General features: G+C 46.4%; 1 protein-coding gene and 1 long non-coding RNA gene across 3 annotated transcripts in view; both read left to right on the plus strand.

Annotated features, from left to right (window-relative positions):
- The first annotated feature begins 1,378 nt into the window (after positions 1 to 1,378).
- On the plus strand, positions 1,379 to 5,160 carry LOC135579855 (uncharacterized). The gene is made up of 3 exons (XR_010473677.1): positions 1,379 to 1,515; positions 3,372 to 3,471; positions 4,934 to 5,160. It is a non-coding gene; the product is annotated as an uncharacterized LOC135579855 (long non-coding RNA).
- A 3,734-nt stretch (positions 5,161 to 8,894) lies between these two features.
- The window catches only part of GAD1 (glutamate decarboxylase 1), a 32,217-nt gene continuing 26,555 nt past the window's right edge, over positions 8,895 to 14,556 (plus strand). Inside the window, exons 1-3 of one of the 2 annotated variants that reach the window (XM_065068677.1) lie at positions 8,895 to 9,114; positions 10,341 to 10,487; positions 12,213 to 12,275. In XM_065068677.1, the coding sequence (XP_064924749.1) occupies positions 10,418 to 10,487; positions 12,213 to 12,275 (133 nt within the window). In that variant the 5' untranslated portion in view covers positions 8,895 to 9,114; positions 10,341 to 10,417. 2 annotated transcript variants of the gene reach the window in all.

Here is a 14,556-nt window from a genome sequence, read left to right on the forward strand (position 1 = left end):
AAGTAAGCCAGCTGTTTTCCAGAGAGAAGTGGAGCACATCCTTTCTCACTTAAATTGAATGAAAATTATCAACTTCTTTGAGGCTGTGATTCCTGAATTACTAATATTAATTTTAGTGTCCACATCATTCAGCTTCTCTTGCTTGTTTTTTAATTTGGAGATTTTTCTAAGAGAGAAGAACTTGCTCAAAACCTAAATGGATTCATATTCATGCTCTTAAAAGTGACAGGGAAAAATCATAGACTGGGAGTCATTCTTCCTACTTTATAAATATGATGATTTTTCTGGACTGGCATTAAAACTTTAAAATTATTCAGATACACTCTTGAAAGTCAAATTCCCATTTTAGTAGACTATCTCAAGAACAGATCATATACATAAACTCGAGATGGTTTACATTTTGTGCTAATATCTTCTGCCATTTTAAATGGAGATATCTATGTGGGATGTCTGCCATATGTATTACCTCAAATCAGTTGGTGTCCACATGGTGTCAGCTAAGTGAACCATGTTACAATGCTGAAAGAAATAGATAATAAGTGTTTTTAAAAGTTTTGATATAAATTGGCTGGCATGCCTGTAAAAAGGTATGTATCTAACTTGACAGATAGTGCAACTCTTTTGCTTTAAAATACTGAAAAAATACTTTGATTAAGCTATGCTACTGCAAGTAAGGCTTGTACCCAACTCCAATTGTATTAACAGTTTGTTTTTTTTAAATAGTAAGAATTTTATTGTACAAAACCTATAGTTGTATGGGGATAGAGAATTAAACTGAGTGTAATCACATTCAGTAAAGTAACTAATAAAAACCAAATATAGCTAGAACATGCTGTTCTGGGCTGGACAGAAGAAAAGATACAATAAACATATTTTAATAAACACATGAGTACATTGAAGTTTAGTGTTGTCTTTCCCTACAGAAATTCTAAGGACTGATATTAATGTTTAAGACTACATATTAGCCATTTTGTGTTATAAATTTAAGGGTATATTTTCCTTTTACTTCAGTGTAAGAAAAAACTGTACCAATGATGTGTCTAAATTATATTGAATAAATGCTTTGTGTGTTCTTTTTCATATGAAAAATAAATGCTCAAGTAGTGATGAGACTATTTATAAGTCTTGGGGAGATAATCAGTTAATATTCTCATGCTTAAATAAATGTGAAATTTTTATACAAATATTAAAACTTCCATTGGTTTCTTATTGGCTTTATCTGCTGTGATACCTTTGTGTGGTGTTATTTTTCTTTCAGTAAATCCTGATGCAGATCTGTTGGGATAAATATGACAGGGAAGAAGCTTGTCAAATACTTGTGACTCTCAACAAGGCTTAGCTTTGCAATGTCTGTTTCTTTGTTTAACTCCACAGCCTAAAGGACATGAAACTCGAGCAGCATAAAGGACATGAAACCACAGATCTTTGAGATGAGATAATTTATTTTACTTGAAAAGATCTTCCTGTGTTGCAGAGGTGCCTCTGCAGCTCTCCAGTACTTCATCTTTTTACAAGGTACAATGTGTCTCAGTGGCATCTAAAGGTCATTCCTGGAGTCTCTGTTGTTACCAGCATATTCTTGTTTTTCATGTTTCTTGTAAAGAATTACTGCAAAGTGAAAGAGAAGGACAATGGTGGTGTTTTTTTCAAATTATTTTCAAAATGGGCATGTCATCTGCTTTCACAGTCCCATGCTTATTTAAAGAGCAAAGTACATGTCACAGAGCTCAGAAAGTGGCCCTCTGGCAATGTGGAGTGCTCAAAGTGCTGTAAAGTTTGAATGAGTGCCGTAGCTATTTTGTTATCTTCATACAGTGTCTATAAATGAGATTGGGAGAAGCTCACATACTGTTACTGGTGAATTGGACAGAAAAGCAGGAGTGAAGACAAAGGGACTAATATGGAGGGTCTCTGAAGGGCTCCAAAGTTTTACTGAAACTAATTCTATCTGGTTAATCAAAACTAGGAACCTGTAAAGAGGATCAGCCTAGTGACTCTAAAAATGATAGATATTATTCTGAGTAACTAAAACTGAATATGGAAAGCATAGTAAAGGGATTTTTACCTCTTCAACTAAAAGTGTTGAAGGCTTTTAATGATGCTTTTCAGGGCTTCTCAAGACTGTCTGGGAAGTGGACTTCTTCTAAAACTAGTTTGTCTTTACCTACCTTTTTAAGGAATTGAAGTATTTTATTAAATATCTTGGATCGCATCTTTTATGTCTAATGACAGAAGTTGTATTTATAACTGTAAAACATAAAACTAGTTTTCACCCTCTGCTGAATGTGCATTTTTTAAACCCCGTTACTAAACGCTTGTTTCTTGATCTTTTGAGTGATTAAAACTGGTTGAATAGCTTCTTTGCATACTTTGCATCTTTTGCGGGGTTTTTTGGTTTAAAATTTGCACTTTCAAACTGGTTGTTTACCAACAAACATTTTAAACTTGCAGGTCAATCTGTAATGCCTTTACTCGAACAAGAATTTCTTATACCTCTTGGCAGTTATCCTTCAGTAACCTGGATTCCATGCTGTATGGATCTTGAGGAAGAGCCTATTTACTTGGAAATAAATACAGTAATTTCTTTAACATGTTACAAAACAGTAACCAGAATGCAGTTACGCTGGTCTTTCTTACTGCAGACTGCAATCTGTTGCAGCTTTTTATGTAGCCTGCCTCTAGATGCATTAATCTCTGAAGGCATTGAGGGCTGATTGACGCTAATACACAAGCCAAATTCCAGGTCTGACATTTCAGATACCAGAGGGGGAGATTCTAGACTCTTTTACAACCCAGAAGAGCTATGTGTTGGTCTTTTTGCAGTCTTTAGATCCCCAAAGCCTTTGTACAGAATTTTCTCTGAAGGAAAAAGCCAGTGGAACTACATGTCTGACTTTAAACTTTTCTGTATGGCACAAATAGCATGAACCTGGCTATCTGTCAAATCTTTCAGAATTTTTGTTAGCTCAGTTTAGCATCAGTGTAGTTTAGTTTAGACTTCTGTTTAAAGAGATTATTAATCTTTGAAAAGATGACTGATAGAAGAATGCTGAGGAGTGAAGTCCCAGGTTGGTGTTCTCTCATTGTAGTCAGAGAGGAGTGCAGGTAGCCTTGTTACCTATCCTGTAGAGAACAGGCCTGTCAGGGACCATGGCACTACCCAGTGCTCTCTTGAATCCCTTCCCAGACATTTCCTTTAAACCCTGGCAAACATTAAGTGACCCTTAAGATTATAAAGAGAGAGGTTATGCTTGATTCATTGTTCAGAGCAGTGCTGCTCTTTATCTGATGTGCATAAACTTCAAAAAACTTTTTCATGGCTTAATATGACCTGTTAAAGATACATGACTACATTGTGTCTCTTTTTCTAGTGCTGAGTTGCTAACAACCCCCCAGATGACAGCAGCTTTGCATTTTCCTGTGGTCATCTTCTTCTGGTGCATCTATCAAAATGCCAGCAAGACAAGTCAGGTAAATGTGGGCTTGCGGAGAATTTTTGAGGGGCCAAAGTAGAGAACAGGAATTTATTACATAAGTAGATCTGAATATATGTCTGTAACATGAAAATTCTAATCTGACTTTTCTGCCTGGGAGCCAATGTCTTCAGTTTGAATCACCTCTTGATCAGTCTCTTCATCTGGGAGAAGTGTTTTTTCCTTAAAATTGCCCCTCTGTGCTTTCATAATCTTCCATACTAATACTGAAAAGAAATGCAAGTGTAACAGCTGATGACTTCATTTAAAGCTCATGCACTCCTCCATTACCTCAAAACAGGAATCTGTTTATTGTGAGAGTGCTAATGAATTCTGCTTAGGTTAGGGAATACGAACTACTCAGTCCACCAGAGGTCAATCAGTTTTTTCTTACCTGCCCATCTGTATTCTCTGGTGGACAAACTTGGTATCTGAGTTCTGAGAGTACAGTGTGCCAACTGTCCATTTTTGTAGCTGTTCATATCATCCTGATTGTATTTGTGTGCTATGTTTGCACCTTGTTGCAAAATTTAGGTATTGGTTTTCTGCTTAAACACTTTAATTTCAATCAGGAAAAGTTTTTTATTTTGATTTCTGTAATATTACAGCTAAAAACATACAAAAAGAGTGAAGGATTTCCAGTATGGTGCTGCAGAAGACCATCATTTCACTCTGATTAGTCATCAGTACTAGTGAAATAGTAGAACTCATCAAGGCAAAACCTGATTTACCCACCACAGAGAAAAGAGGGAAAAGAAAAAGAAATTTTAAAAGCCGAGTTAAGCTCAGAGTTATAATGATCCTGAAAATTTCTGAGACCTAGGAAGGCCTATACCTGAGACTGAGTTATTATTTGAGAAGTGCTTTCAAAAGTAGCAGAAAAGCCCATGTTTCTTATATGCTTAATTTAAATATATCATGTATTAAAAACTCCCAGAGTCCAGCTCTCCAAATTCATTCTGAGATTGGAGAGCCAAACTGCATTATCTCCTGCAGCAGCATTACTAAAATGACTGAATGTTCTCATTGTAAACTGATGCCCTCCTATGGGATAAAAAGATACAACTCAGTGAGACATAACAGTTGTAACAACATATCACAAGGGGAAAATCCAAGCATTAGCTGTCTTGGCTCTACAGGATTATTGGGGGAGGCAGGAAATAAAATTTATTTCAAACACAAGGTAAACAATTGCAATTCCCTAAAACTGAAAGAGACTAGATGGGTGCACTATCACTATTGTTATCACTTTTTGGTGCTAAAATCACAGTTCTCCAACTCAAGTAGTTTTATTTGATTCATCTAGATAAATAAGGTTTTGTGTTTGCTTTCATTGTGTTACAGTTTGGAAGTAAATGGGGTTCTTTGCTTACTTCCATGTTTACTTGGCGATATTGGGAGTTGTGATTTGCTGCTGCTGTTGTTTCAGGATGTGGGCTGTTCTTTGGGATATTTTTCAGATGAACCAGATAAAAATGGACAGCAACATGTGTCAGCATGGATCAGGAAGGGGACACCCTGAAAACAGAAGCCACGAAGTATGTAAAACAATGTGCTTTGGATTAAGTTTTTCTAAATGCCCTTCATCACAGCAGTGCCAAATGTTCTAGCTGGCAGCTGATCTTGAGTTGTCTTTGAAATCTGAGTGATGGACGTGATCCTTAAATATGGGACAGTGGGGTACATCAGTAACTGACCATAAAACCCAAAGCAAAGATAGCGCTTACCTTCATATATTTTTATCAAGAGCCATAAAACAGCAAAAGTTATCTGTAGAATAGGAGTATAAATCCATAGTCTTCACTGAATTTCCATTTGTAGAATTTTCTAGACAGGGCCAAATAATTAGAGTAAATGTTATTTTTTTCTTGACACGTTCTTTTTTTTTTTTTTTTTTTTTTCCCCAGCTATATAGTAGTTTATCTCTATATTTTTAGCACTGCAGATGATAGCCAGGAAAGTTCTGATATACTTAGTTTTGAACGGTTTTCCGTTTTTTCTTTGTCAAGAGTTAAGGAAATTTGCCATTTAAATTATGCTGTTCTGTCAAAGATGCAGGTAAATGAGACATAATTGTGTACCAGGAATGGTGGGAGAAGAAACAGGTACCTGATACAATTAATATTTCATAATAACATACTGGATTACAAATTATTATAACTGTGTGATTTAAAGGGGGAAAAAAAAAAAAAGAATCACAGGCTGCAAAGATAAAAATACAAAACCACAATTTCAGGAACATCACAGATGTACAGTATACATACTATTGTATACATTTTCAGGGAAAGAGCATGCCTGGGCCCAAACAACTAGAATATTCAGAAGCTGAACAAAATGCAAATTAAAAGACAACAGAGAGATAACTCTCCTGGAGGTAAAAATGGCAATGATAATAATCACCAGAAGGCAAATTTACTTCCCCTCCTGCAGATAATTGCATGTATAACATGACTATAGTTCAGACTATGAAGCAACAAGAAAAAATATGGCACAGTGCCTTTCCCCTATTTGCTTTTCCATTTACTTGTAGTTACATTGTGAACTCCTTACAGTGTAGGTAGAAGGTGCTCCTGCCTCTTAAAATGTTGTATGCAGCTCCTAGCACAATCTTCCTCTGCTCAACAGTCATTTTTATATGCCCACAGTTACAAATACTGTATAATCATTGACTGGTCTTTGTTGCCAAAGATGTTTATTGTATCACTTTCGTTCCTGTGCCTACCCGGGGTACTCAAGATTCATATTTTAGCATGTCCAGTTAGTGGATGGAGGTGAACTTAAGATACGCCATGGTCTGGCTTCTTTAAGTGAGTTCTAACTGATGTGCTGGTTACAAGCTTCAGCTAAGGGAACTATATATAAACCTGCATCCTGCTGCCTTGCTGGTACTGTGGGTCAGTGTATTTTCCTGCGTGTTTCACATTGGTAAACGTCTGGGTTCAAAGCAAAAGCCACATCTTATGGGGCTTCAGCCTGTGAAGAGATCCTCTAACCTGTGCTTACAGTGCACTCGAGCAATAGCCAAAGAAAGCGGGCTGACACATGGACAAAGAGAACAGCAAAGAGGCTGAGCAGAGAGCTCGGGCAGCACAGCTGGAGGGGAAGGCTTGGAACTCTCACTGAAACCGGTACCTCTCCGGGTGGCCCCGCCTGTGCACGTACAACTGGCAAGGCTGTTTCAAAGGTCTTGGTGTGGCGGGTAGTGAATGAAACCTCCAGAGCTGGAGTGGTTTGGGTTTAGGTCGGAGTTTTAAGGGTGTCTGTTGCAAACGAGTTATCAAGCGTGTCCTTGAGTGGTGCACAGCCGCGCAGGGGGAGCGAGGGGGGAGGGACCCGCGGAGCCGCAGGATTTGCTTCCTTTCGCTTCTCCTGTCCCTGCCAGGGCCAGGAGAAGGAGACCTCCGTCAGCAGAGGCTCCGAGCAGCCGCAGCCGCTCCCGGGCGGGCTCTGTGCAAGCCGGGCTCTGTGCAAGCCGGGCTCTGTGCAAGCCGGGCTCTGTGCAAGCCGGGCTCTGTGCAAGCCGGGCTCTGTGCAAGCCGGGCTCTGTGCAAGCCGGCCTTGCGGAGGCTCTGGGCTGAGATACAGCGCCATCTGGAGGGCCGGGGGAGCGGTGCCGGGCTCGGTGGGGTCCGGCTTCGACATATTCCTGCCCGTCCAGGAGAGAGCGGGGTTGCACACGCGCCCGGGCTGGTGCGGGGCTGCTGCCCCCTCCGCCCCCCCGGGCCCTGTCGCTGACCTTGCCGGACAGCGCGTTCGCCGAGCCGCTGGGGCGGGGCTGTGCGGGGCGGGAACTGTCCGCGGTGCTGAGCGGGGCCAGGAACGACTCTTATTTCCACCGTGCCGCGGGAAGCCCGCTGGTCTTCATTGTCTGGCTCCTTCCCGTGCCGGGCCTCGGCTTCTCCGAGGGCGTAAATATTTAGGTTAAAACATTTCTATTTACTCCAGACACAGGCATTTCTGGAAAGTCAAAAGGGAAGGAATGAGTGCACACTCAGTGTGTCTGCCAGGCACAGACCCAACCGGGTGGCACACTGCAGCGACTGATTGCTTAGATCTTTGAGTGACCTTTCGTTGACTCTTTGCACTTCAATCCTGTCACGATTTCATATGAATGTTTGTTTACGTTTAAAAATACAATTAGCCACAGTTATATTATTATTTCTCACGCTCTGCACTGGGTAAATATTTTGTCCGATTGGTTGAAAATACCTTTAAAAGGATAGCGGGGAATAGATGGGAAAAGGTCGTGTCAGCTAGGGCTGCTAATTCCTTTGGAGATCTGTTTAAAAGCTAGCTTTTGAGCTGTCGATGTTTTTGTTACGTGTCTGGTTCCTAGATAGTAGGCGTTCCTGGCAAATCAATCGTCTTGGGTACTTAATGCTGTCGGCCGGCCGATCTCCTTTCCACAATGGGCTTGTAAGTTTTTGCTCTTCCCTCGAGTCCAAGGACATGTCCCTCCTATCGTTATGCTGGCCGGCAGCCCCTGCAGCCGGTTAAAATCTCTGGCTCAGTCTGTTTCCCCTTCTCCCGTCTCATTGCAGGTTACTCCCAGGGCCTTACGTGCTACCTTTGTGAGAGGGGTTTGGTTTAGGCATCTGCGTAGCTACCACGACATGCCGAAATGTAACACCACGCTCACCACAGCAAAGTGTTTGCGATGTTTGGGGTGTGGGGTGAAGAAACACGGATGTGGGTTTGTTGGTGGTACAAAAGAAAAAAGGTTGTCTTAATATTTCTCGTTTTAGCAAAAGGATGTCTGATATGAACTCGTAATCTAACAGCAACACTGAGGGCAAGTCACAGAAATCCAGGTGTTTCCCTGTGGCCGGGAAGGCACAAAGCGCGGCGGTGCCTGTGCCTCTGCCACCCTCTGCCGGAGAGAGGGGTGGAGGGCGCTGCTGGTCCCCGCTGGTGGCGGGGACATCGAACTGAGCCCGCCGGGCACACCGAACCTCAGCACAGCGACCGGACGTGGTTTTGCTAAGCTACTTTTAACACGAACCCCGCTGGACCCACTCGTGGCCCGCAGCCTGCGTGAGGCAGTGCCGAGGTCGCAGGGACGGTGCGAGCGGGTGTTCGGCCCGGTCGGCTCTGCCCGCACGCTGCTGTGTGCGGTGCTCTGCCGCGTGTTAGCGCAGCCGGCCACCTCAGGTCAGGCCAGCGTGATCTAGGGAAAGCCTCCAGCGTCGCCCGCACAAGGGACTCAACTCGCAAAGCAGAAACCCCTGTCTGTGTTTCTGGCCCCGCCGCTGCTGGGCAGCCCCAGCCGCCTCGGGAGCCAGCCCCGCCACCCCGGGGCGAAGCGCACCGGCGGCGGCAACCGGGGCTGGGTGGGCCGGCCCTCCCCGCCCCAGCCGGCCGCCCCGGCGGTCCCCAGCCCCCGTGCGGAGCTGCGCGGAGGGGGTGGCGGCAGTCCTGTGACTCATGCCTGCGTCGAAGCAGATCAACCGGCGATTCACGCTTTTAAAAAAGCAAATCCGAGCACTTCTGGGAAAAAAGGTCATCTCGCATTAAATTCCGCGGCGCGATTGGTATTCCGACGTCGTTTCTGGCGGAGTTTATAAGCGGCAGGTCGCTCTCAGGCTGGAGTCGTCCTGCCTGCCTGGACTCCGGCAGCAAGAGTGGTCCACTCGCCTCATCGGTAAGTCTGCCCTAAACCGTATTTTATTTTTGAAACCTTTAGGAACCTCTTTCAGCACCTGAAGCTGCCTTTTTTTAATCCTAAAATCGATTTTGATCGCTGTCGTACCTATAGGGGGATAACGGGTATTTTGACACAGCCAGCGCCTTGGACATTGTGTTAACCTGTTACTTCACTTCCAGGCATTGTCTAGAGAATCTCTTCTGCTTTATGGTTGTTTTCTTTTTTCCCTTAAAAGCAGTGAAATACCTGTTTTCGAATGAAATCAGTGATCCATTGCTTTTACACGCGGGCGTAAATCCGCCCAGCAGTGCAAATGAATCGGTAGCTACCGATTTGAAAAAAGCCGCTAACAAAGAAAACGTTCGTTCGTTACTGTGACCTTCTTTTTCTTTACAAGTGAAATAAAATAAATCGCAGGTGACCGTGGGGACAAAGAGACGAGCAGGGCACTGACCCGGCAATTCTCGACCAGCAACCTTGTATCGGTTTTCGGAGCTCCGTGTCACCCAGGAAGGAGCTGAACATCTGGCGAGGAGCGATGGCTGGTCCAGCACCTTCCTTCCCCCAGACAGACATCCCTTCTCCTGCCATTTGTGCCGCTAAAGCGAGCGCAGGCACGAGAGAGTGCTGGAGCACGTACTGGTCCCGATTTGCTGAAACATGTGTGTGCAAATACACATGTATGTGGCGCCTGTCATTCGACCTGGGCAAAATGCACCTCTGTGATGGCGAGGGTTTGCCTACTAGTCTTTCCTGAATGCGTAGCCTGTCGTGTGTTTGGGGATCGGATGATAACACACAGAAAAGGGCTCTGTTTGGGACTGTAGGTCGGTTGGGCTGATAATTTCGAAGCCCGCTTTGCACGATGGTTTCCATTTAACGCGAACCACACAATTGCCCTGCTCAGCGGCCACCGATAGAATTGCGATAGACTTCATGCTCTGCTATATCCATCATTCAGGCGCGGGGGGCAGCGCCTCGGCATCCAGCGAAGGGACGATTTCGCTCTTCAGCCTGTCGAGGCATTTTCCAGGCGCGCCGCTTGCTCCCAGCCCCGCGGCCCCGGCTCGGCCGGCTCCTGCCCGCCCGGCCCCTGCCCGTCCTGCCGCCGCCCCGGGACCTGCGCGCCTCACGCCGGGCTGCAAACTGCCGGCCTCTTGACGGGACTCCCGTGCGGTTCTCCTGGAGACCTGACTACTAAAGCCGCCTTTTCTTCCTTCCAGCAAATTCCTTCCTGCCTACCCCCCAGAGGAATATCGGAAGAAACCCAGGCTCTGAGGACTGGGGCTTTACTAAAGGGATGGCTGCCTCTGCTCCTTCGTCCTCCAACGACGCTCCGGACCCCACCCCAACTAATTTACGACCCACAAGTAGGTTTTAATATTTTCCTCGTTGAAAGTATTTTGGAGGTTTCTCCACCTAGGCTTGGAAAGATCAATTTCGAAACAAAACCATAAATCCGTGAAGCCCTGTTCCGCGCCCTTAAGCAAGGTGCGGAAAGTGCTATACACAAAGAAACCATATTCTAGTGGGAGAGGGAGAGGTGGGTCTGTGGTGAATAAAACGCTGGGAGGAAAAACCCACCTCAGTGGCCAGCGCTGCCATTGTCTTACAGCCACATTTGAGGTATTTAGACAATAAACCTAAAACCCCAGATGGCCAAAAAAAAAAAAAAAAAAGGTTTGTTGAAACGGGTGTAGAGAAAATGAATCGGTTAAAGGGCGAAGTTACACCAGTGGCTTAAAGTGGGTGTTTCCACCCGCTTACATTTTATTAATGCTAATGCTGCAGCTTCCTTTCAGCCTACTCTGAAGCCTGTAATCAAGGGAAATTTGGATGCTAATTGCAGCTTTTCAAAGCCTTGTATTCCTAATTGCTCAAAATTCGCCTTGAGTTATTGAGGTGTGAGTGGGAAGCTGAGGCTGCTGCAGGTGGATAGAGAATCAGTTTATAGCCCTGCCAGGCAATTCAGGCTGTCGCCTACCGAAAATAAATAAAAAAGAGTCTCGATGCTATAAAGCACCAGAGACAAAGAGCGGGCAACAGTAAGAAATGAAAGGTTGTCAGGCACAGCAAAGTGGGGAATAGCTTTTATCCTGAAAGGGCTACGAGGCACGAGCATCGGAGTCATTATTGTCATTATTCTGCAACTGGAAGGAACGGGGGAGGGGGAAAAAGGTAGCACCGGGTCTTGTTCTAGGCAGGAGTGACAGACACTGCTGCCTTCGGCTGAGGTGTCACACGCAGAAATCGAATTAACTGGCAGCGCGGCTAAAATTGAGATAACCTCTGACAGCAGCAACCAGCCCTGCCCGCCCGGGGCTCCCCGCCTGCAAACACAGGCAGCGTCCCCGCCGAGACAGCTCCTCCGCGCGGCCGGGAGCGCAGGGGCCCCTTCTCTGCTTCTTCTTCTCCGGGGCCGCGGACCAGGGGCCTCAGAGGCTCGGCTGTGCCCTGGGCAGAAGCCGACTCCCCCTCCACCTCGGTCCCAGCCTTCATTCCCCGCCGTCCCCAGGTTCAGTGGAGCCGACCGGGGCGCGGCAGAGCCGCGGCTCACCGGGACTGGGAAGGAGCCTGTCCCCTCCGTCGGTGCGGCGGCGCCTCCGGCGCTGCCCCTGCTTAGGAGTCTCTCGGAGATGTTTCCTCACGCGTGCAGGGCCGGAGGATGTAGGGCCGCTACGTAGGGGGCCGCGGCGCACAGGGGTGTTGCGGGGGTGGCCGGGCCGGGGGCGTCCCTACTGCGACCGTCGGCGACTCGCCAGTCCGGCCGAGGCTTAGTCACGCAAGTCCGATCATCTAGTCAAATACTATTTTTCACCCAATTAATTCCTGATCTCTTATGTGACCCCATTTCATGCCACTTTATTTTAAGCTGCCACTTCCCTGGAGCCCCGCCAGTAAATTATTAGGTGTTCGGGTCCCAGGTGCCTTTCCCTCTCCTCTCGACGGGCCAGCCTGTCACCTCGCTGTCACCCGAGCCTCAGCTGCCCCGCGCCCGGCACGCTGCGGCGCCACCCGCGGGAGCTGTGCAGGGGGCGGCAGGGCGGCCGGGGAGATCCGCCGCCCCAAGGGAACGACTCTGCCCTCTCTTCTAGCTTACGACTCGTGGTGCGGCGTGGCTCACGGGTGCACCAGGAAGATCGGGCTGAAGATATGCGGTAAGTCCCCCCGTTCCTCGCCGTACGACCCCAAACGCACCCACTCTTCGCGGCGCGCGTAGCCTCCGCCGGGGCCCGGGACAGTCCCGCGGCGCGTCCCACCACCTCCGAGGGCAGCGCCGACCGATCCCCTCGCCCCGGACCGCGGCCTTGGGCGCCCCCTGCCGGCCGCACGGTGTCTCTGCGCTCCGGCTCGCCGCTGCTACCGGCCGCGGTGCCCTCCCTTCGATTTGCGTTGGCAGAGGCCTTGTCCGCCGCGGGATGGACGGTTGCGGTCCATGCCGCCCCTCCTGACATAAACCGGGCTGTGCAGGCGCCGGCCGCCCCCCGTGCGGGAAGCGCAGCGCCCGCCGGGGAGGCCGGCGGCGAGGAACGAGCAGAGAGTTTGGCCATCTCCCGCTGTCTGAAATTTTTCAACCTTATCTGACTGGAAAATACGGATCTCCTGGGGGAAAAAGATTAACGAGAGCCTTATTAAAGAGCAATTCGTCAGCTTGCTGGGCTGGTAAGATAGCGCTGGCAGCCAGTCAGCGCGCAGGCACATGAAATGCAAGAAGGGAAACAAATGCACAATCAGATCACAACGTTATAGCAAGAGATTCATTTGCAGATAACAAGCTGTCTTCCTTCTCCAGATTTCTCAATAGGGCCTTCGCTTGCGGAGACAAACAGTCAAATCTTAATTTGCTGATGGCGAGAGTCGTTCTGCTTAGTCCGTGCCCCTTGTGAATTAAAATTATTTCCCATTTTCCCCAGCTACCTCTGTTTTTTTTTAGGGGATGGGAAATTATTTCGTGGGAGAAACGGGTCTTTTTTTCAAAACAATGATATATTTAAACTTCTTGCCCTACTTGCCCGGTCAAAGCTCATTAGCTAAGTATTTTGTTACCTGGAAGTTTGGACTGAAAAAGAATCAGGGTACGAATGTTTAGCCCTGTGTCTATTAGAGGTTTCATTGGTACCCGCAGGCGACATTAACGAGCAGTCGCTTAGTTCTATAAATAGCTCCTGATCTGGGTTTAATGGAGCGTTTCCCTACCAGCCCCTTCAGTGGCTGGAGCGATGGGCTTTTTCATCATCATTTTAATTTAGCCCGGCAAGCAGAACTGATAAAGTAACGCACCGTTAGGCTTGTTCCGTGTTGCTAGACTACCGGGGTTACAGAGGGACAGCGCTGCTTTTCTCAATGCGATCAAATGCACTGAGAATGCAATATCCCACCATTTTGGGTTTGAGAAGAGTATAGTAGAGGCTTTGTGAAGGGAGTTCAAAACAAGCAGGGCCGTTGTATTTTTGGCTCGGGTTTGGTGCTCGGTTTTCCTTTTCTGGCTTTTTTTCTGTTTTACACGAAAAATATACCCCGAAAAGTGACGGTGATTCACAATAATCGGATTCGATCGCGACCACTGTTTTTGCTCGTATAAGCCCTCCCACTTGAATCTGACACCTTCACAAAGACAGAGAGGGAAGGCTGCCTTTGTAAATATGTGAAGTATTAAGGTTGCCAAGAATCCTAATTAAACATGCTAAACAAGTTGACGTTTGGCTATTACAGATGATATCCGCTCCTCCTTACCCTTCATAAGACGTCATTCTGGACCCTAAATATTATGCAGTCACAAAGCTATGTAGTAAAACAGGCGGCTCGGAATTGTTCTTTCCGTGTCTCCCACAGATATCGATTGATTTAGAATGAAAACTTTAAATAAGGGTGGAGCTCAGAGAGAAGGCAGATCTTGAACAACGAGTCGTTTCTTCCACCTGTGCAGTATATTATGTGTTTGACATTTTCAGTAATTAAGTATCGAATACGTATGTCATTTCTTCTCGAACAACTAACCGATTTAAGGATTAGTTTTTTTCCCTTCTGGTGGAAAGCCACCGCATGAAAAGAGCCCTGCCGCTGCCACACCCCCGTGCTCTTCGTCTCTACCCACATCCACCAAAAAAAAAAAAAAAAAAAGAAAAAAAAAAAAAAGAAAAAAATCTGTTTAAGGAACTTTCACGGCGGGAGAAGTATAGGAAGATTTTCCCTTGTGTCTGGAGTGGCATGCTACACCTTTCACTCCCACCTCGGCACTTATTATAGCTGCTGGGAACGATCCTGCTAATATTTCCTTGGCACCAGTGGAAATACTCAACATGGTGAAATAGCTCAAGTGTGTCCCGGCCCCAGCCAGCTGATGATTCCCAGCCCAGCGAGCAACGCGGGAGACTGCGATTTCCACAGCAGACATTTAAGTTAGAAACTCAGCTGGTCTCCGGAGTCAGAGAGATTTAT

The sequence above is a fragment of the Columba livia genome, chromosome 7 (assembly GCF_036013475.1).
Source record: "Columba livia isolate bColLiv1 breed racing homer chromosome 7, bColLiv1.pat.W.v2, whole genome shotgun sequence".
NCBI classification, from domain to species: domain Eukaryota; kingdom Metazoa; phylum Chordata; class Aves; order Columbiformes; family Columbidae; genus Columba; species Columba livia.